Source organism: Poecilia formosa, unplaced genomic scaffold, assembly GCF_000485575.1.
Source record: "Poecilia formosa unplaced genomic scaffold, Poecilia_formosa-5.1.2 Scaffold18, whole genome shotgun sequence".
NCBI lineage: Eukaryota > Metazoa > Chordata > Actinopteri > Cyprinodontiformes > Poeciliidae > Poecilia > Poecilia formosa.
In genome coordinates this window covers 415947-443142 of record NW_006799957.1, presented here as the reverse complement: position 1 = coordinate 443142, position 27196 = coordinate 415947, and the positions used below count along the sequence as shown (strand labels likewise).

Here is a 27196-nt window from a genome sequence, read left to right as displayed (position 1 = left end):
TTTATGGTGGATTTCCTGTGATCAGACATTGTACAAACAAGCTCAAATCTTGAGTCATCTCAGTCACATACTTTTAAGAGCTATCAAAATGTTTCAGTCAAAATTCTAGCTGTTGCATATTTGATAGAGTTAATTAAGATTTATGGTAAAGCTCACTGTTATACTACATTCTAAAGCCAGTCTTGATGTGTGATTGGATAACAACCATCACTTAGGAATAGAAAATTATGGCCAAGTGTAAACATCGAGTTGCTGATATAAGATTAAATTGAGAAAATACAAGGCTGTTCTGTGTTTTGCAGCACAGTAATACCACTGAGCGCCACCGTGGTGACATTGGAACAGTGTTCTTACATTTGAAAGCCTCACTGTGACCCTTCAAGTCAAACTTCTTGTCATTGTCAACAAGTTGTTCTCTTGTTTGACTGTAAAACTATTCTACAAAAGACATTTGGCTACATATGCTCGTAAATAAACACTGCAGCAATATCTCGTTGAAACAAGAAACTTTCTTGTTTTAACGAGATATAAGAGTTGTATATCTTGTGATAACATTTATATCTCAAAAAATAAATATAGCTACAACTCCGGAAAAACATTAAGTGACCACCTCAAATGATCAGTTTCTCTGATTTTACTTTCCATGGATATATGGTTGAGTAAAATGAACATTCTTCTTTTATTCTATGAACTACTGACAACATGTCTTTGAAATTCCAAGCAAAAATTAAGTATTTGCAGAAAATGAGAAATGGTCAAAATAACAAAAAAGATGCAGTACTTTCAGACCTCAAGTAAGGCAAAGAAAACAAGTTCATATTCATTTAGAAACAACAATACTGATGTTTTAACTCAGGAAGCATTCAGAAATCAATATTTGGTGGAACAACCATCAGGTTTTCAATGGGGTTCAGTGGAGTAGGCTCTTTATTTTTTCCAGGGCTGTGTTTATATGAAAACCAGGCTTAAGTTAAGTATTTGTGTATAATTTTAACTGTATTCATTTAAGAATCAAAATTAAATGGATTAAAGTCTTATTGTTGTTTCACCATTTCACTAAAGAAAAAAAACTGTTTAATTTCCTTGACTGCGTAAAATTCTGACTGGCGCTTTATATCTTTCTTTACAGATACAAACGGACTGTAACCTGGAAACATTCCTATTCTGTTGCAGCTGTATGCTGGCTTGTTGCAATACCACTGAGTTTTACTCCCATGCTTGGATGGCATAAAGACCCACCTGACTCTGCTAATTCTACAGTTGTTTGCCGGTTCATAGAAGTGATTCCCATGTCCTACTTGGTTTACTTTAATTTTTTTCTTTGCAACCTGATGCCTCTGTTGGTGATGATTGTTTTGTATATATTCTGTTTTATTCATGGAAGACTGAAAGAAAAACCTGGTAATGGTGCTCAAAATCAGTCACACATATACCTTCAGAAAGAAAAACAGCTTGCATCGTCTCTGGCTCTGGTCTTGACTCTTTTTGTGGTTTCCTGGCTCCCTATTCACATTATGAACATCGTGGTTTACTTTCGTGGACCAGACACTGTACCATACATAGCTTTCTATGTTGGCATTCTGCTTTCACACGCTAATTCAGCTGTCAATCCAGTAGTGTATGCATTTAAAATAAAAAAGATCAAGACAGCTTATGTGAAGATTTGGAGACAGTTTGTTCTGTGTTCAACAGAAACAGTTATTTGTTGCCTTGCTCGCCAGACAACAGAAAACGCCAGCAGTAACATGAGAAGTGGTGAAAACGACACAACGCCGATCTAACTTTTTCAGTTTCTTTCTTTGTGATCCATGTCACTGAAACACGGATTTTATGTCAAGTCTTAAAGAACTGTGTAAATTGCATAGAATCCTTGTTTAATAATGAACTGCAGCTTTTGTTGTCACTCTGTTTTCATTTTCTTCATTTTTGTGAACCAGGTGATCTTTGCTAAATTGTATAAATAGCTTGATGATTTTTCACTTAGTTCTGATTTTTTCCAGTTTATTTGAAAATTGACAAGACATGAAACAATGTCAGATTTAAATAGTCATTGCCACTTTTTAGACCAAGACTGATAAATCAAACTATGATGGAATTAACTTCTCCCTCATTGTTAGGTTTTCATTAAATGTTTGCCCATGTAGGGCCACTGCCTACATGGGCCCTACATGGCAGTGTTCCCACATGGGTTTGCCCATGTAGGCCCTGTGTAGGGCCCATGTTTGCGGTGGCCCTACATGGGCAAACCCATGTGGGGCCACCATGGAACCTGTGGACAAACCCATATGGGACCCATATTGTCTGCCCTCCTTTTCCCCATATGGGGCCCACCTAGGTATGCTGGAAGGGATTATATTGCTTTAATTCTTATAAAGCATTTTTGAATTACCCTGTTGCAGGAAATGTGCCATACAAATAAATGAGCCTGCCTTACCTAGACTCCACAGTAATCTGTCGAGGTCATAGGCGTAACTTCCAGAAGGACTGGTGTGGACATGTCCCCACCAACTTTGGCCTGATGGGGACAGTCCCCACCAATATTTCCTTCTTTTTTGTACCTGCACCTACGTGCGGACTGTACAGCAGCTGCACGTTGTATTCAAAGCATCAACAGCCAGTTAATGCTTTGTAAAACAAATGGCAAGTCTGCTCACTGATCTAGTGGATTGGACATCACAAGACTTANTCTGCTCACTGATCTAGTGGATTGGACATCACAAGACTTATTGTGCGGCCGTGGCAGTGCGCCACATGCATTGTTGCTTTGCATTGAGTCAGGAATATCAGTGGTTGGGAAAATGACACAATCAAGCAAAGTATCTGAAAAAGGGACGAATAGTTTTGATATTAATCGTCAAGACTACGACAGCAAGATAACGAGGTTCAAGTATTAAGAAAATAAATCTAGAATATGCTAGTTTTAAAACTTAACATGTCTTGATTGAAATACCCTAATTATAGTTTTCAGATTAATAACTTAACTGCCCTATTGACCTTTATTTTATCTGTAGTTGCAGCAGATTGTTTGCGAAGATCTTTTTGAAAGTGCCTTTTGTCTGTCTGGGAAACAATCAGGAGAAGTTCCAGCTTTTCACACTCATCTGTGAAAAGCCATAAAACAGCAGGAGTCCAGGCCAGTACAGGAGAGTCTTTGCTTCCACTCTGTTTAGACAAAGGGGACAAATGGCTTTTGATCTTGGAAACAAATTTCAGGGAGTTTCTAACTTTAGAGAGGGTCAGAGACAGCTCCTGGTTGGATGAGCAAAGATATGCCTTATTTGAATAAATTAAAAGACAAAAATACGCCTGTTCTGTTTTGAAGTTATAAATGTTGTTTTTTATACAAGAAAAAAGGGAGAAAGCCTGCCCTCTCATGTTATTTTAAGGTACTACAACATAGTAAGTTTTGTCATTCAAAACAAAACTTATTAAACGGTAGAAATAGACGCCGTTGGTGTTCGTTGGTGTAAATTACTGTTGAAATCTTTCATGTATGGTTGCATTGCCGGTATGTATTAAGTTTGTAACTTTGTAACATTGTTTCTGTCTAGCGATAGCGCTCTAATGTGTTGTTTTAAGGTGGAGTATGTTTATGTTAATTAGATGGGAGGATATCGGGAGGTTATCGGGTGCGCAGTTGGTAGCCTAGATGTACGCATATAGATGTGATGTTCGGTAGAAATTGAATGTATTGTATTTTATGCTGCATATGATCACATATTTATTGTATTTTTTGTTTTCATTTCAGTTTTACCCTTTTAATCGTCATTAAACCTGCTGACAACGTCCTTCGGTCTTCAGAGTCGTGACATGAGAAAGGTGTTAGAAAGCCTTTGCATCAGACATGCACCAGTAACGGCACAACGCCTTTACTATAAAAATTTGTGCACGTGAGGAACAAACTAGATTTGCTCTTGCAATTCTCCAAAGACGTCTTTGCTTTTCTTTCTTTCCTTCTTCTTTTCCATTTGTCTCAGGTAAATTAATGTATGTCTCTGTTGTTCTGCAGTTTTTGTTGTAATTTCATACGTTGTCTTCTATTGGATTAAACTCTGTAATTCTGTGACGTCAACACTCGTTGTTTTCTGTGTGGCTACACGCGGTCCGCCGGGAGAACCTGGGATCCGTAAGAAGATTGAGCCAGAGATATTTCCCAAAAATATACTGTAACTTAAAATCTTCTTCAACACAAGTTTTAAAGGTCAGTAAAAAGCTTTAATTAAAAAAGAAAGAAAGTGGAGAGAAGGTTAGCTATGCTAGCTTAACTTTTATCACCTTAGCATACACTCTTGCTGCGCAGTTCGGAGTATTTCGGTTCAATTAACCCTTGTGCGTGTGAGCACTGAGGCAACTGATACAAGTGATATGGGTGTGGGTTCAGTTGGACCCCATTTGTAAACACAAGGGATAAGGGCAAAAAATAAATAAATAAACACCCCGGGGGAACACAAAGGTTAACACAAAAATAAGGCGACCTCCATTTCTGACAGATAATCAGGAGAACAGGTGTTTAAATTAGCTAATTAACCATCGTGAGTGTTCCTTCCTAATGATCGCAAAATGAAACTTCACAAACAAATCTCCAACGGACAGGATGTTCTGTTTATTGGTTATCTGAGCTACAAATAACCAATATTATTGGTTATTTACCGTCACACGCAACGAGTCTGCGTGTGACGGTAAGCTCACCGACTGAGAAAAAAATTATACAGACACCCCGTTTTTCTACATTTTCCCTGAACATCATTGCATCATTTGTTTGTAGAACGTGGTGATATTCAGATGAAATATTTCATAAAGCATAAAGAGCCAAAGTTTGTTAAATTTTAAACCATGGCTCTTACAGCGACAATTCAATTAAATTATTGATGATATAAAAGAGAAATTTGCTTTGTTCTCTCTTGTATCTTTACAAAACTGGCAGAAACCAAACTATTTATAGATTTATATGCAAAGAAAATATATATTTTTACATATCCAAACGTCAGCATGTCATCTTTAAGCCACATTTTGTAGAATCCAGTAATATCGATGGTCACTCTACTCACCAACTGCTCCAACCAGACCCAAAACAGTTTTTTCCGCCTCTTTATTGTTTGCTATATTAAGGCAAAAATATTCAGCAAATACAGACTCATCCCATAATTTAGAATATGACTGAAAAGTTCCTTTGTTAGTAATTCTATCACCAAGTGAAAGACATTATGTAGATTAATTAGATTACGTCCATTTAAAACATATTTAGATTTCGTAGTATTGTAATGACGCCAGCACACCACAGATGTAGTCCGCCAAACGGGTTTATTAGTAATTAGAAACGAGCCGCTATTTCTGAGGCCGCAGCTCACACCTCCAACAAACCGTTGCGCTCCACCGAACTAGCTTCCTACTAACACCCCCGAGCTCCCTCTTCTTCCGGTCCTGTCCTGCTGCCCCCTGATCCCCCGCCCACATGACAGGTCTATCACGTGTGAGCGGGAGTCAGACAGGGGAAGCCTGTAACTTTTTACACATAACAATAAAGATCACAATGTAACATATAACAAATACACATAACCATATGGACACCAGCAGAACTAAAACACAGAATCGTTACAGTATGTTTAATACCTGCTAAAAGATTATTTCCAAAAGGTACTATTAATCTGACAAGCCTGATCAGGATTGAATAAGACTGCATGGCATTCACATGTAAGCTTTGGCCTTTTTCTTAGCACTATAGGCCTTCCAGTAACTGTGGGCGGATCAGCGACCCCGGCTCCTCCTCCCCATCCCCACCAACTTGCAACACAAAGTTTCACCCTTGGCTGTAAACATCAACAATAGCATGAAAACAGTAGTAGTATAATCCACTAAACAATTCTGAAAATCAATACCATATGCACTACCAAAAAGGTTTCCACTGAAAACAAATATGGACACATTTTTAAATCCCTTTATGAAACTTTTGAACTCCCCACATGTGACCAGATTGGAGAGCTTCAGGCTCTGCTGAAGCAAAACCTAAGGAGATTTTTTTTTTTTTTTTTACCAAGCTTATTATGCACTGATGGAACAATGAATGTAATAAATTCCTGAGGCTCATGTTTGTTTTATGCGTGACATGTAACATGACAAGTATGAAAGAACCAGATGGAGGATGGATTTATAAATGATGATGTACCCATATAAAAATCTAATAGTGTGCAGAAAAAAAACATTTAACTAAAGAATTTTAGGTGCAATGGTAACTGAAGGGTTTGCTACCTGATAAATCTAAGTGCTCCATTATGAGGGAAGCACAAAATCTATGGAGCCACAAACAACATGAAGAGCAGTTTTTTCCCCTTCACAATAATTTCTTAAATCTTAATGCAAGTACTAGCTAACCTAACTTAAACACCTGATTGGAATTTACACATTGTTTGGTTACGTTAAACTCACCACAAAAATACTTCTTGGACCCTTACTGTACTCTACGTTTTGTTCAGTTTATCAAATAAAAACTCTGTAATCCGACCTACAAACCTTAGCTGCTAAAAAAAAGACAGCAACCCTTGCAAACACCATTTGAACCTATATCAAGGTTCATAGTTAAACTTTAAACATTTAGCTAAATGAACAGGATGTACACTGCTGTTCTGTATTTGACTTGGGTCAGAGTACACAAGTGCCAGAAACGGGAAGGGACATTGTTTTTCCTTTTAAATCCACCACTACTCACCTGAAATTATAGCTTGAGTATCAGGAGTGTAACTCTGTGATATCGGTAGTAAACTGAGATTTAAAGATCTAAAATGTTAAAATATATCAGTAAAGGAAGAGGCCAATAAATAAATCACAGACTGCTGCACACTCACAGCAATGATTCACGGCAGAGTAAATTTTTATGCATTTACATCTGTTTGATTTTATTTAAAAACTCATGTTATATGCCTTTAACTTAATTATTATTTACATAATCGAATCAATTCGAGAAGGTACTGAATGTAATTAGTTAATATATACTAACAAAGTTTAGATAATTAAAGTTGTTAAACAAGTTTCTGGTACTGAAATTTTATGTGTTTGGTTTTCATTGAAGTTATGAGAAGTGAAATGGGGAATCAGACACAAAGTCCTGCACCAGTAGGTGGAAGTAAGGTCCCTGTAAGTTGGCTGCCATCTGTCTTAAGAGGGTAATAGAAGAAGAGGATGCACTTTCCCCAGCACTCCGGTCCATGTGACGGATATGCGGCTATGTACCTGTGGGTAGAGTTGTCGTCTAGTGATCAGAAGGTTCGATCCCAGCTTCCTTGTGCCACATGTCGATGTGGAAGTAAATGGAAGTTTGTAGTAATAATATGTAATTTATGTAATAATATTACATAAATCTTAAAAGTTAGGATTAAATATTTCTGTGAGTGCAATTTGAAGAAGGCACCGTCAATGCTACCACAGGTGGATAAGCAATCAACATGGCCCCGGGGCAGAAACTTAAACTTAGACATCTTTCTCCACATATCTACCAATCACTTACAAAAAATAAGTATTATTTTGGTTTCAAACTACAGTATGCTTCAAAATTGCAGTCATAAACTGAGATCATGTGTGCTTGAGGCAGGGAAACAACAGAAACATGCAGGCCAGTGTGCCTTGAGGACCAGGGGGTTGGGAAACACTGATATAGAGAATATGGATGTCTTGAGGAAATATGTATTATTAACTGCCCAAATTGTTTTTTTTTTATTATTTTACCCTTGTGTTTTTAGAGCAGCAGGACCACACAGATCAATAACCCTGAACCCCTGGTGAACAGAGTTAATCTAGAGTTCACTGCTCTCAGCCATATGTTAACGGCATGTTTTTGGCTCATGTTGGTGGCAGAATATAAATATGTGTACATTTTCAGATTATATTTTTATGTTGTCAGAGAATGTCAATAAGCCAATGTGTAAGCTGCTCTCTAACACTGGTTAGACAGTGACATTTAAAAATGAGCAATACTAGCAATATAGTGAATGTCACAAATAGGTTTTAAAATTGTATTACTTTTAAAAAGTGTAACTTTAGCAGTTATTCAACACCCATCAGAATATAAATGACATTAGAAAAATGTTTTTAAAAACGGTAACAGAAAGATTTCTACTGAAGCTATTTAAGGCAGCAAAGCCCTCCACAACATCTGGATTTCTCTAACCCCAGTTGCAAATCCTGTGGCAAATATAAAGTTAAGTGAAATTAAGACCAGGCTGAAGCGATGTGTCAGAAAAATTCATATATTGAAGATACTAGTGAAGGATTGTGAAAGCATTAAAGAAACATTAGAGAAGTGTTTGGTAGCAGTGTCACTGACTTTGCAAACAGACCAAATGATTATTTGATCAGCAAACACAAAGACTGGTAAGGGTAAAATTGGGGGGGATGCATTTACTGTCACTGACAAAGGGGCGGTTGGAGGTACCGGAACAATAATTGGTCAGTAGCAACTTTAAAAAGCAGACCTGTGTGGAGTTTGAGAAGAACCTACTGAAGATCCATAATGAAGACTCTTTGGGTTGCTGTTGTGCTGAGTTTTGTCTCAGTGGGTCAGCCTGCGCCTCTGACCTGTGATAAACTAGCAAAGCCAGTCGAGAAACGTCCAGAGGTAAGTGAAATTGCATTTTCCAAATGATTTATTTTTTTCTTATAAATAAATAAAAAATACAGAGTAACACATTTTTCTTAAGAATTTAGAATGTTTTTCACAAATACATATGTTCTTCTGTTCTAGTTGTCTGGGAGGTGGCATTACATAGCTGTATCAACAGAGGCCTGCTTGCCAGCATTGCTAGTTAACAACATATTTTGGCCAAGTCTTGCTGTAGACATTACTCATAAGGGCACGCCAAACCTCTATACTGCTACGGTTAAGGCTAAAATGTGAGTAATCTTTATTTTGTCTTGCATTTTTAAGTAAAATATTAGATTTTTGTATTTTATGTTAAATGTTGAAATAAATCATCTCCAGGTATGGCTTCTGCTTCAGTGAAACAGAGGATTTTTTTCAAGAAAACAACAAAGTATTTGAAGTCAACAGTGAAAGTAAGAAGCTGTTTCATCAGGTGTTTCATTATCAGTTTCCAAACTCTGTCACATTTCCTGTAGTGATGTTTCAAATAACATGAATATAAAAAAAGATAAGCAAACATTAGCACATATCAGAAATTGTTGTATTTTCACAACAATTTTAAAATTGTTGTTTCATATCAACAATTTCTGATATGTGCTTAGAAAACACATAATTGATATGCTACAATTATTTAAATTGCACATAGTGATTAGAATTCAGGTTAATCTGTTACAGTATGTTTTGTATACTTTGATGCAACTTTAAAATTATAATGATGAAGTTTAATTTAAAATGCATTACAATACCTCACGCTGTTTTCAACAGATGCTCCAGTTGGTGAGCCAGATGTTCTGCTGCAAACCAGCTGCTCTGACTGCATCGTGGTAAAGTCCAACGACACTTTGAGCACTGTTTCATTACTCAGTAAGGATAACAAATTTATTTAATCTAAAATATTAGAACTTTACATGTAAATTCTGTTGCACTAAATAACTTAAATTGGTGAGAACTTTGGTGAACCTCCTGCCCATGTTATGGGAGAAATCTGGTGACTCATGATGGTTTGCTGATATGGCTTGGTTTCTTGTGCAGGACAAGATCTCTGAAATTCAACAGTAGATGGTTCAGTAGTAAAATGTGTCCCCTCACCTTAAATCAATAGGGCTCCAGGGGTCAGTCTGAAGTATTATTAGTTAAACCATATAAAAATCAAAGGCATCATAATAGCCTGTGTTAATAACATTTAAAAATTGACAGATAAAAATTTAATATTTTTGACTGATGGCTACAGACGATGACTTCAACTACAACCTTTATTTAAAAGTTTCCATTTTGAATGTAAATAAACCTAATATTTTTGCAGAGGCCAATTTGAATCTCTGAAGACGCCAATTCAAATACTGCTAAGATGTGAAGTGATATTAGTTTGTTTTTGATATAACAACTAAAGACAACTAAATATAGAAACTTGATTGTGGTATAAAATGGCACAACGTGCCTGGAAAATATATAATAATCTTGCTTTAAGAGAATTCTTTTTCATCCTTCCTATTTGTTTGCTCAAAGCACAAAACTATTCTAGCAACCTTGATGAGCATGAATCAATTTTTGTCAGTTCCTTTTCTAATTTGTTACCACTTTGTGCAAGTTTTGCTACATTATTGTGTAAAATTGCAATATTTTTTGACTGACAACTTTTCCAAAGCAGGATACTGGTTAAACAGATTGCACCATTTTTCTTTTATGCCACATCTTCACCAGGTAGGAGAACGACCATCACTGAAGAGGAACTGAAGGAGTTTGAGATGCAGGTCCAGTGTGTTCGCTTTTCCAAACCACAGGTCTTAAATGCAGACCAAGGTGAGACTCCTACACCAAGGAAAACTGTATGTATTGAAATAAATATAGCAATGTGATTATTTCTGATCATTGCTACTCCTTTTCTTTCCCAATTCAGACTATGATAACTGCCAAGATATTGACGATATCACTGATGATCAGTCTCGCACCTTCTTGCTCCAAGTGATTGAAAGAGTAAAACTTACTCACCAAAGCATACTCAAGTGTTTTGTAGATATGTTACTTTCTTACATTCCTGTTACAATTACTTAGAGAAAAAACATTTGTATGCACATTAAGTGGCTACAAACGATGATTTCAACTACAACCTTTATTTAAATGTTTCCATTTTGAATGTAAATAAACCTAAATGGCAACATCTTGCTGTAGTTGTAAATTATGAACAATTCTGCTCTTTCTCTATTTCTTCTATGATGTTTTACTTGTTTAGCTTCCAGCAAAAATAATCTCAACACATTACTGTGGAGTCTAGATAAGGCAGGCTCATTTATTTGTATGGCACATTTACTGCAACAGGGTAATTCAAAATGCTTTATAAGAATAAAAGCAAAATAATCCAACAAACAAGCAAAAACACTTCATTGTGGAGGCAAAGTAAAGGTTTGTTAGCAATATAACAATGTGAAATGTCAGATTTCCCTGATTGTTCAATATTAGGGAAATGTCAGGGAGTAAGGGGCCATAAGGCTCAAACAAGTCCAGAACAACAACAGAAGACTGAGGTGTGGAGTTCTCTACAGCAGTGTTTCCCAACCCTGGTCCTCAAGGCACACTGACCTGCATGATATTCCCCTGCTTCAACCCACCCCATGCAGATGATTGCAATTCAGCAAAACCCTGTTAATCAGTCAACTATTGAAATCATGTGTGCTGAAGCAGGGGAAACACTGCTCTACAGATCTGCTGTAAAGCTGACTGCTACAGGATATCCAACCATTAGAATCAATGACAACTCTGAAAAAAGACTAAAACAGTAACTTAATTTCCCTTTGGGATTAATAAAGTATTTTTGAATTGAGTTGATAGACCTTTACCAGACTCCCACTTTGAAAGATTGAGTATTGACAGGGAAGCTGAGAGGAAGTTTTGGGACTTCCACAGACAAGATCCACATTATAGCTCATTTAACATGATGCTGTGATCTGGACCCCTGCTTGTGGCAAAACCTGAGGTTTATATTTCCATACACACTTTTGTTGCATTGATTTTGAACGTTGAATGTTTAAAATCGCTGCTACCCCCTGTGACCGGATCCTGGATAAGCGGAATAAGATGGATGGATGGGCGGACGGATGGACGGCTGGATGTTTAAAAACAAAGAACATTCAACATTTCAATGTTCCAGAACATTAAACAGAACCGGTACTGTTAATTGCATGTTCTCTTGATAAATGATAACTACAGAATGCAAAACAAATGGTTAACTTTGACTGTTCCTCTTACACCTTTAAATAGTCTGTGACTGTCGTGCTATCCGAAACCAATCTTGCCAATTTTTTCCGTTGGTATTTGTGTTGTGTGGGGGATTTGCTAATATATTCTCACTTCCTCCAAAAAGGCTAATCGTAGCGTTGTCCTCTATAAAACTCATGACAGCTAAATGCAAGACCTCTATGATACTGATTGTTTATGAAGATATTATTTATCTTGTTTAAAGATCGATGCTTTTATTCACAAAGTTAGATTTTCCATGTGCATTTAAGTCATTTATAATTGTGTCTTTAAACTTGGTGTCTTTAAACTTAGAAAAATGTCATATTTGCAGCTAAATTAACTAGTATATTATTATGCAAAGTCCTCCATGTAGTATCAAACAGACCTCAGAGTTACATTAGATCTTTCTATCTTCTGAAAATTCTAAATTGTATATTGCTTTTCAGAAAAGTCCAGCATGTATTACAAATCCTGCTGTTTCTCCACTTACTGCATAAATGTATCAGTGAAAGTATCAGTGAAAGTAGCTCACCCCTTTCTAAAAACAAAAGCCCAACATAATTTCCACACTGTTGATGCAAATACATAATCAGAAATAAAGACGAACAGTAATTCCTTTTGAAAAACAAACATTTAATGAAAACATGACAATGAGGAAGAAGTTAATTCATTATAGTTTGATTTATCAGCATTGGTCTAAAAATGGCAATGACTATTTAAATCTGACATTGTTTCATGTCTTGTCCTTTTTCAAATAAGTTGGAAATAATCAGAACTAAGTGAAAAATCATCAAGCTATTTATACAGCTTAGCAAAGATCACCTGGTTCACAAAAATGAAGAAAATGAAAACAGAGACAACAAAAGCTGCAGTTCATTATTAAACAAGGATTCTATGCAATTTATACAGCTCTTTCAAATCTTGAGATAAAATCTGTATTTCAGTGACATGCATCACAAAGAAACAGACTGAAAAAGTTAGATCAGCGTTGTTTCATTTTCACCACTTCTCATGTTACTGCTGGCGTTTTCTGTTGTCTGGCTCACTGAAGAGCCTTTATTTTCTGCTGTACACAGAACAAACTGTCTCCAAATCTTCACATAAGCTGTCTTGATCTTTTTTATTTTAAATGCATACACTACTGGATTGACAGCTGAATTAGCGTGTGAAAGCAGAATGCCAACATAGAAAGCTATGTATGGTACAGTGTCTGGTCCATGAAAGTAAACCACGATGTTCATAATGTGAATAGGGAGCCAGGAGACCACAAAAAGAGTCAAGACCAGAGCCAGAGACGATGCAAGCTGTTTTTCTTTCTGAAGGTATATGTGTGACTGATTTTGAGCACCATTACCAGGTTTTTCTTTCAGTCTTCCATGAATAAAACAGAATATACAGCTGTACAAAACAATCATCACCAACAGAGGCATGAGGTTGCAAAGAAAAAAACTAAAGTAAACCAAGTAGGACATGGGAATCACTTCTATGAACCGGCAAACAACTGTAGAATTAGCAGAGTCAGGTGGGTCTTTATGCCATCCAAACATGGGAGTGAAACTCAGTGGTATTGCAACAAGCCAGCATACAGCTGCAACAGAATAGGAATGTTTCCAGGTTACAGTCCGTTTGTATCTGTAAAGAAACATATAGAGCGCCAGTCAGAATTTTACGCAAAGTCAAGGAAATTAAACAGTTTTTTTTTTGTTTTTTTTTTTTAATGAAATGGTGAAATAACAACAGCTCTGGAAAAAATAAATTTCTGAATGCTTCCTGAGTTAAAACATCAGTAATGTTGTTTCTAAATGAATATGAACTTGTTTTTTGTGCCATATTTGAGGTCTGAAAGTACTTCATCTTGAGCACCTGCCCCTTTTGCTCCTTGCCCCCAAGTGCCCTTTTGGTCTTTTTTTTTGTATTATTATTTTCTAAGCCCTCTTTTGACACATAATAACATGTACTAAAATTATTATTATTATTTTTTTTTTGTACAACATAATAAGCCCTCCGGTCACCTCGTTACCTTTGACCTTTTGCCCGTGACACATGACGCAAAATTGCCTCTCGCGCAGTGAGATGAGGCGGCTAACTGGAGCTCAACGTAACGAACGTTCCAGATTACAGAACAGTTTTTGGTGAATTTAAAAAAAACGTTTTTGGTGAATAAAGTGGAGTAGACTTGCTACTTGTCAGATGACGGAAAACGTTGAATTATCGTTTCTGCTTCAGCGGTTTAAGCAGAGAGGTAATGAAATACAACAGACACTGAGAGGCCTCTGCGTCTGCCTTTCTCTGAAGAACTACTGACCTGGAGGAGACAGCCAGGTGAGGAAAAACTGTTCTTATCTATCGATTCGGTATTTTTATCATACAGACGTTAGGCTGTTGTTGTTGTGCTATCAGCTAGCTGCTAGCTAACGACTTTGCTAGCAAAGCCAGATAACTGAAAAGCTTCTTCCATGTATCGTTAATGTCAGCAGTCATTCTTCAGTATCGTTTATGCAGTAGGGGCACATCCCAAAACCTATCATCTCCATAATGGATATATGTCTTCTAATTTCCTTTGCTGCATAATGTACATTGCAATTATTCTAGCGTTAGGTAAATGTATCTTGAAGGAGAAAGCACTTAAATAAAAGTCCAACAAGGATATCCATGTAGAATTAAAAATAACTCACCCTGAATTACCATGATAGATATAATGTATGTAATAAAAGTGTGTAATTAATGAAGGGGAAAAAAAAACTCAATCCAGACTTTAAATACGTTTAGGGTCTGGTTCGCAGAGTATGCAGTTATTTCTTCCCCCAATTATTCAATAAAAAAAAAAAAACTAACCTCAGTTAAGTAAAATAAAATTGTAATCAAATCTTTTGGAATTGTAATGATTTCTTTTTTTAAACAAAAACTTTTGTTTAAGAAACTTATTTTTTAAAATTAAATAACTCACTTTTGTCTCGTGAACTTAAAAAAGTTATTTGCCAAACATAAACTTTTATTTGCACACATCAGAAATCTTTTGTTGGGATTTTAGGCCACGTCATGTGAGAATCACAAGCAAAACTTTGACTCACAAACAAAAACTTATATTAACTTATATTATATGAGAATAGCAAGAAAAGATTTATGACAAGCACAAATAAGTTTGGTTTGCACAAAAAAAAAATTCATGAGACAAAACTGATTTTAATTTTTTTTTTAAAAGTTTTTTAAGCAAAACTCAGTAGGATTTTCTCATGGTGACATGCATTAACAATTCAATATTTGCTTTTTTTGTTTTGTTTTATTTTGATGCAGCTCTGCTTTCCTGAATGGACCATCTTCATCTCCACTGCAAGTGTAGCAAACAGGCAGCTCTTGGTTTTATAGGTTACAGTCCACTAAAAGGTTGCATTGTGCCCTTGTTTATATTTTTAATAGTGTAATTCTGTAAAGACAAAATATGTCTGGTGGTCCAGCTCTGATTTACATATCTTGCTAAATTTGCGGGTTTGATTATTGCAATACTTTCCTATAACAAAATAGACCTGCAGAAAAAAATTACTAATAAAATATCTTACATATACGAGATTTTCCTTAGCTTTGATTGTATATCTCGCAATTTTGTAATTTATCATTGTTTATTAAACTCTGAAAGCTGTGTGGCTATAATATTCTGTCCTTGAATGCGGTTAGATGTGCCTTTTTTTTCTTTTTTGAGCACCTGCCCCTTTAGTGGTCTCTGCACAACTCTGATCTTTTTCGTTATTTTGAGCATTCCTCATTTTCTGCAAATACTTAATTTTTGCTTAGAATTTCAAAGACATGTCAGTAGCTCATAGAATAAAAGAACCATGTTCATTTTACTCAACCATATACCTATGAAAAGTAAAATCGGAGAAACTGAGGTGGTCACTTAATGTTTTTTGCCTGAAACATTTTGATAGCTATTAAAAGTATGTGACTGAGATGACTCAAGATTTGAGCTTGTTTGTACAATGTCTGATCACAGGAAATCCACCATAAATGAAAGATTTCTGAACCAAATTAATTAAAGATTTGTTTTTCATCATCAGTCCGCTCTGGTGAAAGAATGCTTTAGATACATTGAACTCCTACTTAGTACTCTGAAAAAGACATTAAAAAAACCTGAGGTCAAGCTGAAAACCTGTCAGAACTCAGAGAATAAAATGTAAGTAAGTATTCAGAATGATTGAAATGTGCTCAGTGAAAAGTTAAAGACAATTCTTACCGCAGAGGGATATAGACCCGCAGGAAACGATCAATAGCAATGGCCATCAGACACAGGATTGAAACTAGGGTCAGGAGGATGAGTACACAGCTGATGAAGAGGCATGTGTGGAATGAAGTCTCCAGATGTCCATCCAGCAGCACAGCCATTGGTATGGCAACAAATCCAACCAGAAAGTCAGCCACAGCCAGAGACACAATAAGGCAGAAGGTGGGTTGTTGGATGCCTTTAGTTTTCCACAAAGCAAAAACAACCAACATGTTTCCCAGACAGCAGCCGACTGCGATGAGGACTTCCAACACGGTATAAATGACTTCTCCAGTGTTCATGGTGCTGACTGTCAGCAGCAACTCTCAGGGTAAAAATGAGTGAATTCATGATGTTGTTCAGGCTTTTTTTTAAGCTTTGTGGTCTAAGATTCAAGACTACTGTGGTTTAGACCATTACCATATTCAGAAATAGCATCAGCTATTGCACTTGTTCACAGAAACTGTGGAATAGATGAGGGGAAAGAGGCTCTTAACCACATCCTTGATAAAGATCAACTTGATTCTTGCCTCCAAAGTGGCTGATGGGCACAAACAAAAATTAAAATATTTTTTATTATTATTGTTAATCATTTATTTATACAGGATAATCTCTTGAGACTCATGGTCTCATTTGGAAGAGACCTGTTGAACACATCACCAACAATAACATGAAAACAATTATGGTACGATCAGGGGCGCCGCCAGGAATCATGGGCCCCGTGACAACAAATTTGATTAGGCCCCCCTGCGCAGCTGCTGTTACAATTTATTTGAGTCTATTTGACCTATCAAAAGTGTCAATTTTAAAGGCTTGCAACTGTCTTGCTTTCTTTGGTCCAATACTGATACTAGCACAATATTTACTGCTCATTAGTTTTACATGCAGCAGTCTGCATACAGTACGCAAGTAGGTTGCTTAAATTTTTTCTTAGTTTTAGCTTACTGAAATGTCTCTTCCCACAAACAGTCAACATGTAAAATATACATGAAGCAATCCAGACTTCTCAAAAAATGCAATGTAGTTGCATTTTATTCAAGTAGCAGTATATAACTTTAATAAAAAATATGTTTTCTCCATATTTGTTAAAGCTGTCACCATGTCATGTCAGTTTGTTATGAGACAGATAATCTGTGAAAACAATCAATCTCCTCCATCTCCTTCCTGAGCTACTATTACTGGCCAAAGTAATGCAATGTTCAGACCAAAAACAACCAATCAGAACCAGTAGGACGGTCTTAGCACTGTCAATCAACCTCATTCAGTCACTGCTAAATGTGCTATTGGTGGAAAATCAACTTATCATTAATGGAAAAATGTTTATCTGCTGTCATTGGTAGCTATACTGACTAGAATGAGCATTCACAGCAGGCTATGCTAGCTACAGCATAGCACAGCGCAAGGGGAGGGACAATGAGCAGCCACATTGTGGCTTCACAGCTCTAAAACTCTCATGCCTCTGATTGGTTGTTTCTAGATAGCACTAGGAGAAAGCAGAAGAAATAGATTTTTCACACCATATTCAGAAATAGCATCATTGCACTTGTTCACAGAAACTGTGAAACAGATGAGGGGAAAGGCTCTTAACCACAACCTTGATAAAGATCAACTTGATTCTTATGTATACATATAATATATATAATATAATTTTAAATTAGATTATATTTTCTATTATTATTATTAATCATTTATTCATAAGAGAAAATCTCTTGATACTCATGGTCTCATTTGGAAGAGACCTGTTAAACACATCACCAACAATATCATGAAAACAATAATAGTATGATTCACTAAACCAAAAATACCATATGCAGGACCAAAAGAAGGGGTCCCATATACACATATTTTCAAATCCATTTATCAAACTTTTAAATTCCCCGATTGTGACCAGATCGGAGAGCTTCAGGTTCTGCTGAAGCAATACCTGGGAAGGAGAATTATTTTTTTGCCAAGCAAATTATGCATAGATGGAACAATGAATATAATAAATTCAGCCATAGTTAAATATAATTTTTGTGAGGAAGTGTGGCATGATTTTCTGCATGCAGGGATTATTTCTGTGTTCTCTTGCTTCCTCCTCCCACAAGAGGAAGCACTAACATGTTAGTGCATAACATGTTCATGCATATTCTAACTATACGCTAACATGCACAGTTAGTTCAAGAGACAAGGTAATCTAATAAAGTTAGTTTCTGGTGTCTAAATTACTGTTAGGTGTGAGTGTATGCATGGTTGTTTGTCTTGTGTGTCTCTGTGCTGCCCTGTGATGGACTGGCAACCTGTTCAGTGTTCTTGCTCAATAACCACTGAAGGTAGATAATATAAACAATGGATGAATGGAACTGTGAACACAAATCAGTTCATTTTAACCTGATCGATCTCAGTTAAGAACAATTTCTTGTTAAGGATGAACTGCCAAATGACTGCTAAAATGCTCATGCTGGTAAGGGTAAAACCTGCAAACTTCAAATAGAAACAAGTTGTGAAACACATTCACTGGTATTCAGGCTTCCTCTGTTCTTCTGACTTCTGTCGGAAATGATATGTTGAAATGTTATCAACCTCCACCAAACTTAAAGCAACTTAATTATAAAAATGTCTAGTAATTTCCACTTTTATTTGTGCCCATGAGTCACTTTGGAGGCAAGAATCAAGTTGTTCTTTATCAAGGATGTGGTAAAGTGCCTCCTCATCTGTTTCAAAGTTTCTATGAATTGATGCAATAGTCAATGCTATTTCTGAACATGGTCCAAATATACCGCTTTAGTTTCAAATTATATATATGAAACTAAAAGGCTGATAGCTTCCTCAAAGCTTAAAGAAGACCTGAACAACATCATTTATATAAAAATGTGTTTTTTGTCAAGCAAATTATGCATAGATGGAACAATGAATATAATAAATTCCAACATGATTGGAAGTCCTCATTGCAGTCCACTGCTGTCTGGGGACAGGGCTGGCCCAAGCCTCCATAAGCGAAATCTGGTTTGTGGGGCCCTATAGTTCTGCTAACAATGTGGACTGGCTGTAATCAGCAGTCCGGTCATTTGGTCATTCTCACACCTGCTATAAACTTATTGCATCTCTGGCAGTGCTGTTTACATTATATACATGCATAACAGAAGATACATTTATTGGCCAACTGATTTATCGACCAGTTGATTTCTGGGTCCCGATTTCCTAAATTTTGGGGGATCGTGATTGGCCGATGCTTACATGTGAAGCCCATCTTATCCCCTAATCTTGTCTCTTCTGCTCTGCAGTGAGAGGTTGACAGACTGGCCCACCAGTCTGTCAGTGAAACAGACTGACAGTCTGATGTTTACAATTGCTTTGTAAACGTGCAATTGTTAATTGCACGTTTACAATTAACAATATTCACCCTACTGTTGCCAACAGTGACTTTCTTACTATATTTAGAGACATTTCAGACAAAAAAAATATATATCAACCAAAATCAAAATCGGCAGGTCAGGCTTTTTAAAGATCAGTAACCAGGAATCGGCCAGAAATCTGCAATCGGTGCATCCCTACACACATGTTCATAACATTCTTTGATTATTAAATAAATTTCTTTTAAGCGTTACTCCAATAGCTAAAAATTTAATTTATATCAGATGAGTCTTTTTTCAACTTAGAAGTTGATGTAAAAATAATGTTTGTTTTAGCCACAAAATGATTATGCTCTGCAGCAAACAACATATCCCCAACTACAGCTTAGAGCAGCTCATCGATGTAGCAGCCATGTAGCCTGACGTAAAAACATTTTGCTAGACAATGTCAAACATTGAGAAGTTTTAATTATTGTTATCAAACGTTATCAAACACGACATTTTGAAGCCAAAAATACCTCAAAAATATACAGAGCAAACTATGAGAATCAACTCATTAAAAGTTTAAACTCAGTTTCACACAAAGACCCTAAGCACAAATGTTTGGCTGTTGAACTGGACCGTTGAAGCTAATTTTCTATTAGCAGCTTTACTAATCTATACAATACCAAGACACATTAAAACAAACCTTTAGCTTGGCTTTTTTCTATTCTTCATCTTTCTTTTCTACCTCCCTGAAGGATAAGTCCTTTTTTGAAACATTGTTTTGCTAACAAAACAATGCCTCTGACCGAAGCATGCTGTACCTACCACGACCACCAGGAGGCCCCAAGAGCAATTTAGTTTTTTTTTCTCTTTTTATTGAAAAAATAATTTCTACATACATTATCAAATATATATATTGTTGTTACTTTAAACGAAAAGAGAATCGGCCTTTTTCCAACTTTTGTCACTTACGCCTGACAAATAAAAGTCAGTCACCAAACACAGGTTTCCAACACGTAGTGTGTATTTAGAATTTTTCATTGCTGATATAAGAGGATGGAAATAACAACACAAAACAAGACCTGGTTTATTTATTTATTTTAAAACAACAGCTGCCGATTAAAATGAATGTTACATCCTTGACATGATCATATGAGTTCGTTTTTTTTTTTTTTTTTTTTTTTTTTTTTTTTTTTACCGACAAATCGATCAGAAGCGCAGTGTAAATGGTCATATCCGTCGGATCCGCCTCTCTGGCTGCAATGCGCGCTCCCGACGCAGGGAACACATTTTCACAGGGGAACAGAATTTCGCACAACACAAAACTTATGACTTCTTCAAGCTGCAACAGTCTGATTTACTCATTGAGCTCTTCCTTTACCGACATATTTTAATATTTTAATAGTACTTTAAATATGATTTACTACCGATATCACAGAGTTACACTCATGACACTCACTCTATAGTTTCAGGTGAGTAGAAGTGGACTTAAAAGGATAAACAATGTCACTTCCCGTTTATGACGCTTATGTACTCTGACCCGAATCAAATGTGTACGTCCCGTTCATGTAACTGCACAAGTTTAAAGTTTAACTATTAACCTAAATATACGTTCAAACGGTGTTTGCAAGGGTTGCTGTCTTTTTAAGCGGCTGAGGTGTAAGTCGGATTACAGAGTTGCTGTTCGATGAACTGAACAAACCGAGAAAGTTTGCGTAAAGTACAGTAAGGGTCCGAGAAGTATTTTGTGGTGAGTTTAACATAACCGAACAATGAGTAAATCCCAATCAGGTGTTTAAGATAGGTTAGCTAGTATTGCATTCAGATTTAAGAAATTATGGTGAAGGGGTAAAAAACTGTTCTTCATGCTGTTTGTGATTTTGACGCAGCCCGAGATTACTGCGTATTTGACTATAAAAACATGATAAATCTTTGTGTTTCCTTTGTACCCGCTCGCTCACGAGCTACTACACAGCCTGGGTTAGCTTGTGCAGTTTTAGCGAGCTAACCCAGTATTAAATTCCAAGCAGAGAAAGCATGGAATTTAATACAGCACGACTGAAGTATTCCTACCAGCTACTCCAGTTATCTTTTCTGAAATAGGTAGACCTTGCTCATTATTTTTACATGTAGTTCTAGCATTATGTACTTGATTATATACTTGGTTTGAAAATTAATCTTAAACTTCTTATTCTTAAATCAACAAATCCTATAAAATGCATATTCAGAGAAACAAGCACATTTTATATTTAGGGAATTGAAATGCTGCATTTCGAAATCATTTAGCATAAGGAAACAATTTGAAACTTTCACATCTTTATTGCACTAGAACATTTTTGTTAACTGAAATAAAAATAAAAATGAGAGTTTACAAAAAAAGAGAGAACAACTAACAAAATAAAAGTGTTCACAAAATTAACTGAATTTATAGCTTAGTTTATGGCTTTGTCTGACATTGTATGAATGTGCCACATTATGTCAGCAGATAGCAGGTACATCAGTCAAGTGTTGCTGCAGTCCGTCCACACTTAACATGCCAGCTACAGTTGGGAGAAAGTGCCAAAGTTCAATTTGAGATAACTTTGAAAATGACTGAAACTTAGATAAAAGGAAGTGTCTTGTAGTGGAAGGAAATAAGTGACATTCTTAAAGGGGAACAAACCCACAAATATTAAGGATCACTTTGATTCACCCCTTCACATTCACAGTTAATTTCAGTGATTTTCTTTTTAATCGGTGTTTTAAGTGATAGCTAAACACTTAAAACATTGTACATTGCACCAGCTTCCAGCAGCTGCCATGTAATACCAGAATATGTGCAAAATATCCAAAACATTATCCTCATGATGGCTTGGCTGCTATGTTCTGGTGCTATCAGTCAATTTCAGTGTTTTCTGTAATGTAACACCCGCATTTAATGTTGCGCTTTCTAATGCGCAAATTGAAATTAATCTGAATTACTTTTAATTTGGTTAATCTGCATTAGCTGCTTTGCAGTTGCTGTTACTGTGCTTACTGAATTTTCGACAGTTATAAATATTTCTTATACTTGCCTGATATTTATGGCTGTTCTGCTTTAAATTAATACATAAAAGAAACTATTAGCAATTTCTGGGATTTATATTTTTTACTTTTCTTCTTTTCCAATCTTGCCCCATACTATGTAATTCATCTTACAAAACAGATTTAAACTAGAACTGAAACTAATAAAAACTAAAATGGAACCAGCATTTAAAATAATAATAATAATTAATCAAACAAATGGTAAAAAAGTACCTAAAACTAAAATAGAATTTAAAATCTAAAGTCAAAACGAAACATTAAAACTAATAAAACTGCAAAGCTATTAAAACATTGGATTGGAGAATGAAGCACAACCATAGCAGCCTGGCAGCTTCTCTTCATGCTGCTGACTAAAATAACATTACTAATGGAAGATATAATAGTCCTTACTGCAGAAGTTGGAATAATTTGATTTCCAGCTCTGTTTCTGTCCAGATCTTACTCTGTAAAGGTTACAAAGTATTTTAGTACACTCCATTTGAATATGGTGCATTAAGTCTGTTATTACATAAGGACCATATTTTTTATGCGAATGACAAAGTCAAGTCAAATGTGACTTGACTTTGAACAAAACATTACTCCACAAAACATTATACAGTATATAATGCTATACGGTAAAGTTTATAGCTATACTGCTATAAACTTTAAGTGTTACATTAGCAATAAATATCAAATATATCAATCGATGTGCCAGTTACTAGGAATCAAAGGCAAATCTTAACAGGTGGAGTTTAACCTTGATTTAAAGGACCTCAGTGTTTCAGCGTCTTTGCAGTTTTCTGGACGTTTGTTCCACATTTGTGGAGAACAGAAACTGTATGCCGCTTTTCCATAATTTGGTTCTGGAAAAGATACAAGATAGATAGTAAAAAACTTACAACTCATGCTTCTTCTTTTTGCTTTTTCCTGTAGTCATGGAGCTGGTGATCCGCCGCTACCGTCCCTCAGACAAGGACACGGTGCGGCGCCTGTTCAGCAACGGCATCAGGGAGCACATCGGCCCATGTTTTCAGAATGCCATGACTAGCCCTCTCCACCTCACTATTATCCTGTCTCTGGGTGTGGTTGGCTACCTCCTGGGCTCTTTGTTTACAGCTCTGTTGCTGTCAGCAGCCTGGGTGGGACTCATCTACTGCTGCTCCTACGACCTATTCGCCAGGTATGTCGCAGCGAAACTGAAGACAGATATGCAGGACATCGATGGGAGCTACCTGAGCAGACCGGATGACTGCTTTTGGGTGGCAGAGGCTGAGGTCGACGGGGCAACGCAGGTCATCGGCATGGTGGCTGTATTGTGTATAGAAAGTGGGAATGAGAAGCATGGGGAATTGTTCAGAATGAGCATCTCGCCAAAGTCCAGGCGGATGGGACTGGGCCGTAGGTTGACTCAGACTGTGATTGATTTCTGTAAGGAGCGAGGCTTCTCCAAGGTGGTGCTAGAGACCACCTCCACCCAGATGGCTGCTGTGGATCTGTACAAAAAACTGGGGTTCAAACTTGTCCTCACACACACAGAGGCATATTCTCCCTCCTGGGTGCTTGCGTTGGTCCAAGTCACCATTTTAAAAATGGAAAAACTTTTGTGAAGCTACAGCTTAGGGTTTGCCTCTGTGTCTTACTTTGCACCTCCTAAAGAAAAGCCTGTCTTATAAGTGGTAGCTTTTCCACTTACATGGGGACCAAAAACAGTGTGAATAATGTGTGACATCAGAGAAAAAGTAATGAAAGGCTTTAATATGTGAAGGTGTGAGGATATAAAATTACAATATTTATGTTGCAGAGTTAATCATTTTTGTTTACAGGTGGGGATTGGTTAAATTATGCTATTTAACTCTGATTATGATGCATTCACCATCATTACGTTTGGTTGTCTCCAACTTATTGAAAGTAGTTCTAATTTCTTGTTTACGCTTGTTAAATGTTTAATTAATGAAATTTTAACAGTTTACTTCACTCCACCTATTGAATATTATTGAGTGTGTTATTAATCTGACCTGTTTCCACTAACTGTTTTTATAACAACCAATTTTGTTCTTCTGACAAAAAGTCTGCACTAAATCTGAAATAAAGATTATTTTTTTCTAATATGTTGCCTTTATTTGTATTTTTTGTTTAATTTAGCAATAGAATAAGACAAAAACATTTCAGTAAATGAACCCTGACCTCTCTACCGTTTGTCCTTTCTTCCATTCCTTTCTTCTTTTCCGTTAGACCTCACCACTCACCTTCAAGCGCTCTGTCTGTTTAGCTTAATCAGCCTGACCTACATTCATAATGCTGACCCGTTGAGATTTGTGTTGAACTACCACAATTAAATCAAAACCATTGGCACTGATGTGTGCATTTTTGGTTTCAATCAGATCTTACATTTATGCAATAGGTATAATGCCACAATTTTTAACTGTTTTATTGATGCGTCAAAAGCGTTTGATTATGTAAATTATGAAAATGTGTTTTATAAATTGCTTGTAGAGAAAATCCTAAATAATTAAGAATCTTAGTGTATCGGTATGCTCTTTCTCTGACCTCAGGTTGGGACATTACATACTCCAAAGCATACTGCCCACCTGTGGAGGCATCACAGAATAAGCAGTAAACATGAATTTCAGGTGGCATGTAATGATGGCAGGAAGATGCTGCTTGACGTGCTGGGGTGGAGTAGTACCAGTCAGATGCTCATAAATGTCAACTTGTGACGCTGTACTTTAAAACCTTATGTCCAGATGTATGTGTAGGCTAACAGACTCTGTAAATAGCTTCCACATAGGGATATGCAGTTGTCATATCATTTGTTTTTATTGAGAGTATATCGTCATGGCGATAAACACTTCAGTATGATGTTTCCAAAATCCAAACACTTTTTATTGCTTGAGTTGTTACTGTTACTCTTTTTCCCAGTTTTTTCCATGACGGCAGTGATAAATATTAATATGTTTTAAATATAAATACCACAATAGCCCAGCCGAACTCTAACCCATGTGAGTTAGCTTCAAGAAGCTGTTATTCCAGATGTAGGTGTTTGTCGTTGGGAATGTAAATTATTATAAATGTAAGACATAATCCAGGTAGGGACACTTTTAAAGCCACGTATCACAGTGACGTTTTCCAGCCCCTGGAAGGTTTCCACAGTATGTCAGTCATAAATATTAATACAACATATACAGTGACAATCAGTAAAATACTATTAAACCCAAAATACTTTATAATAAGTCTGCAAGGCAAGAAATAAATTTTTTTTCGTACTTGTCCATTTGTTCTACAAACATTTTTATGCATCTCTTATTTTAGTAACAGCAAGCAAAAAGACTTGACAGTAAACCTGATTCAGATTAGATATGCATTTGTTGTTGTACCTGGATAATATTTGATATATAAATTATTTTTACATATATTTTTTAAATCACTAATCTGTTACTGTGGACCAACCAATGTTAAAATTAAACAGTGACATATTTTAAACAGATCTATTTGTAAGCACTTTTAGTTTGTTGGTGTCAGAATCACTTTCAGTCTAACACAGCAGAGGGCACTGCTTACCTAAGAAATGCAGCAGTTCCAGGTTCAGAGCCTTTGCAAAAGTATTGATACTGCAGCAACATTTTCTGCATGTTGTCATATTATAACCATAAAATTCAGGGCATTTTATGTGATCACAATCTAAGATTTCTGTTTGCAAAAATAATTTTAAACACAAATATCTACTATACAAAAATATAATTATTATTATTACAATTATTGTAAGTATATTTTTATTTATTTTTTTGTTATTTTTATTTATTTATTTATTTATTTATTTCATTTCTTTTTTTTAAGATACTGTTTATCCAGATTCATTTAAATTGTCCCTATTGTGAAAAAGATGAAACTGTTCATGTAAATTTCTGTTACATGTGTATTTTCATTCTGTCGGTAGGTGGAGCCAAATGTTCAAAATCATTTCAAGAACAGACATGAAGAAGAAGTTCTAGGGACTCTTCAAAACTCTAATACCAAACAGAAAATACAATAATAAATGTACCAAAAAAAAACTTTAAACACGGGTGAGATTTATTCTGACAATAAAAGCTAGAGCTGAATTAGACCCAGAGGAAATATACTGTTGTAATAACTAGCATAACACATTATTATTATTTTTATTATTAACTTATATTACTATAAGCAGATGGCCCTTTTTATTGTGTTTTAAAATGTGTACAGTCAAAGAATCGTCTGGATTTAATTTTTTTTTCCAGATTATTTGCCAAACAAATGTTATTTTATAGTATTTACCAGAAGGATTGAGTGCAGAAATGGAACAGGATTCTAAAAACAGAGACTTTTAATATAAACTGAGAGAAAGGATGACAAAAACTGTTACCGGGAACGATAGGCTTTGCTAGCCAATACAGATCTGATCCAGAAGGATAAAAGAGGCTCTGATATAGGTTGTAAAAACTGGGGAATACAAGACAAAATACATTTAAATAGTAATAACGACACAAAAGAGAAGATAAAAGATATAAGATAAAAAAACAGCTGCTTGTGCTGTCGTATTGTATACATAGGTAGGATTATTTTGACATCTAAATCACTTCAAAAACCACCTAAAGGATCTTATTTATAAAGATTTATAATCCAAAACAGATATTTTTTATGTGTACTTGGGAATTAGTATTTTTGTATTCATAGTTTTTATTTATTCTCAGATCAAAATGCGTT

At 35.9% G+C, this 27196-nt stretch overlaps 3 protein-coding genes and 1 pseudogene across 4 annotated transcripts in view; 3 read left to right on the top strand and 1 right to left on the bottom strand.

Annotated features, from left to right (window-relative positions):
* Positions 1–1867, top strand: part of adora3a.2 (adenosine A3 receptor a.2) — a 2462-nt gene extending 595 nt beyond the window's left edge. The window contains exon 2 of the mRNA XM_007547091.2: positions 1130–1867. Coding sequence (XP_007547153.1) covers positions 1130–1781 — 652 coding nt within the window. The 3' untranslated portion in view covers positions 1782–1867. The remainder of the gene's footprint in view (positions 1–1129) is intronic.
* Positions 1868–8413: 6546 nt separating this feature from the next.
* On the top strand, positions 8414–10831 carry LOC103134569 (uncharacterized). Its single transcript, XM_007546860.2, has 6 exons — positions 8414–8605; positions 8732–8880; positions 8969–9042; positions 9395–9493; positions 10331–10429; positions 10527–10831. The coding sequence occupies exons 1-6, from the start codon at positions 8501–8503 to the stop codon at positions 10679–10681; spliced, it is 681 nt and encodes a 226-aa protein (XP_007546922.1). The 5' UTR covers positions 8414–8500; the 3' UTR covers positions 10682–10831.
* A 1569-nt stretch (positions 10832–12400) lies between these two features.
* LOC103134571 (adenosine receptor A1 pseudogene) lies at positions 12401–13606 on the bottom strand (annotated as a pseudogene).
* A 7190-nt stretch (positions 13607–20796) lies between these two features.
* Positions 20797–24585, top strand: nat8l2 (N-acetyltransferase 8-like 2). Of its 2 annotated transcripts, none has more exons than XM_007546866.2 (2): positions 20797–20907; positions 23411–24585. In XM_007546866.2, exon 2 carries the CDS (start codon positions 23413–23415, stop codon positions 24082–24084), a length of 672 nt encoding a protein of 223 aa, XP_007546928.1. In that variant the 5' UTR covers positions 20797–20907; positions 23411–23412; the 3' UTR covers positions 24085–24585. The 2 variants fall into 2 exon arrangements, with proteins under 2 accessions (XP_007546928.1, XP_007546925.1); XM_007546863.2 differs by lacking the exon at positions 20797–20907 and adding an exon at positions 20963–21185.
* Positions 24586–27196: the final 2611 nt, after the last annotated feature.

What these genes read in the sequence shown, in the direction of transcription:
- LOC103134569 (XM_007546860.2), top strand. Translation starts at nt 8,501, where the DNA reads ATGAAGACTCTTTGGGTTGCTGTTGTGCTGAGTTTTGTCTCAGTGGGT. An exon ending in GAGCACTGTTTCATTACTCA is followed by an intron (nt 9,494 to 10,330) that starts GTAAGGATAACA and finishes CATCTTCACCAG; the next exon opens with GTAGGAGAACGACCATCACT. An exon ending in GGTCTTAAATGCAGACCAAG is followed by an intron (nt 10,430 to 10,526) that starts GTGAGACTCCTA and finishes TTCCCAATTCAG; the next exon opens with ACTATGATAACTGCCAAGAT.
- nat8l2 (XM_007546866.2), top strand. Translation starts at nt 23,413, where the DNA reads ATGGAGCTGGTGATCCGCCGCTACCGTCCCTCAGACAAGGACACGGTG.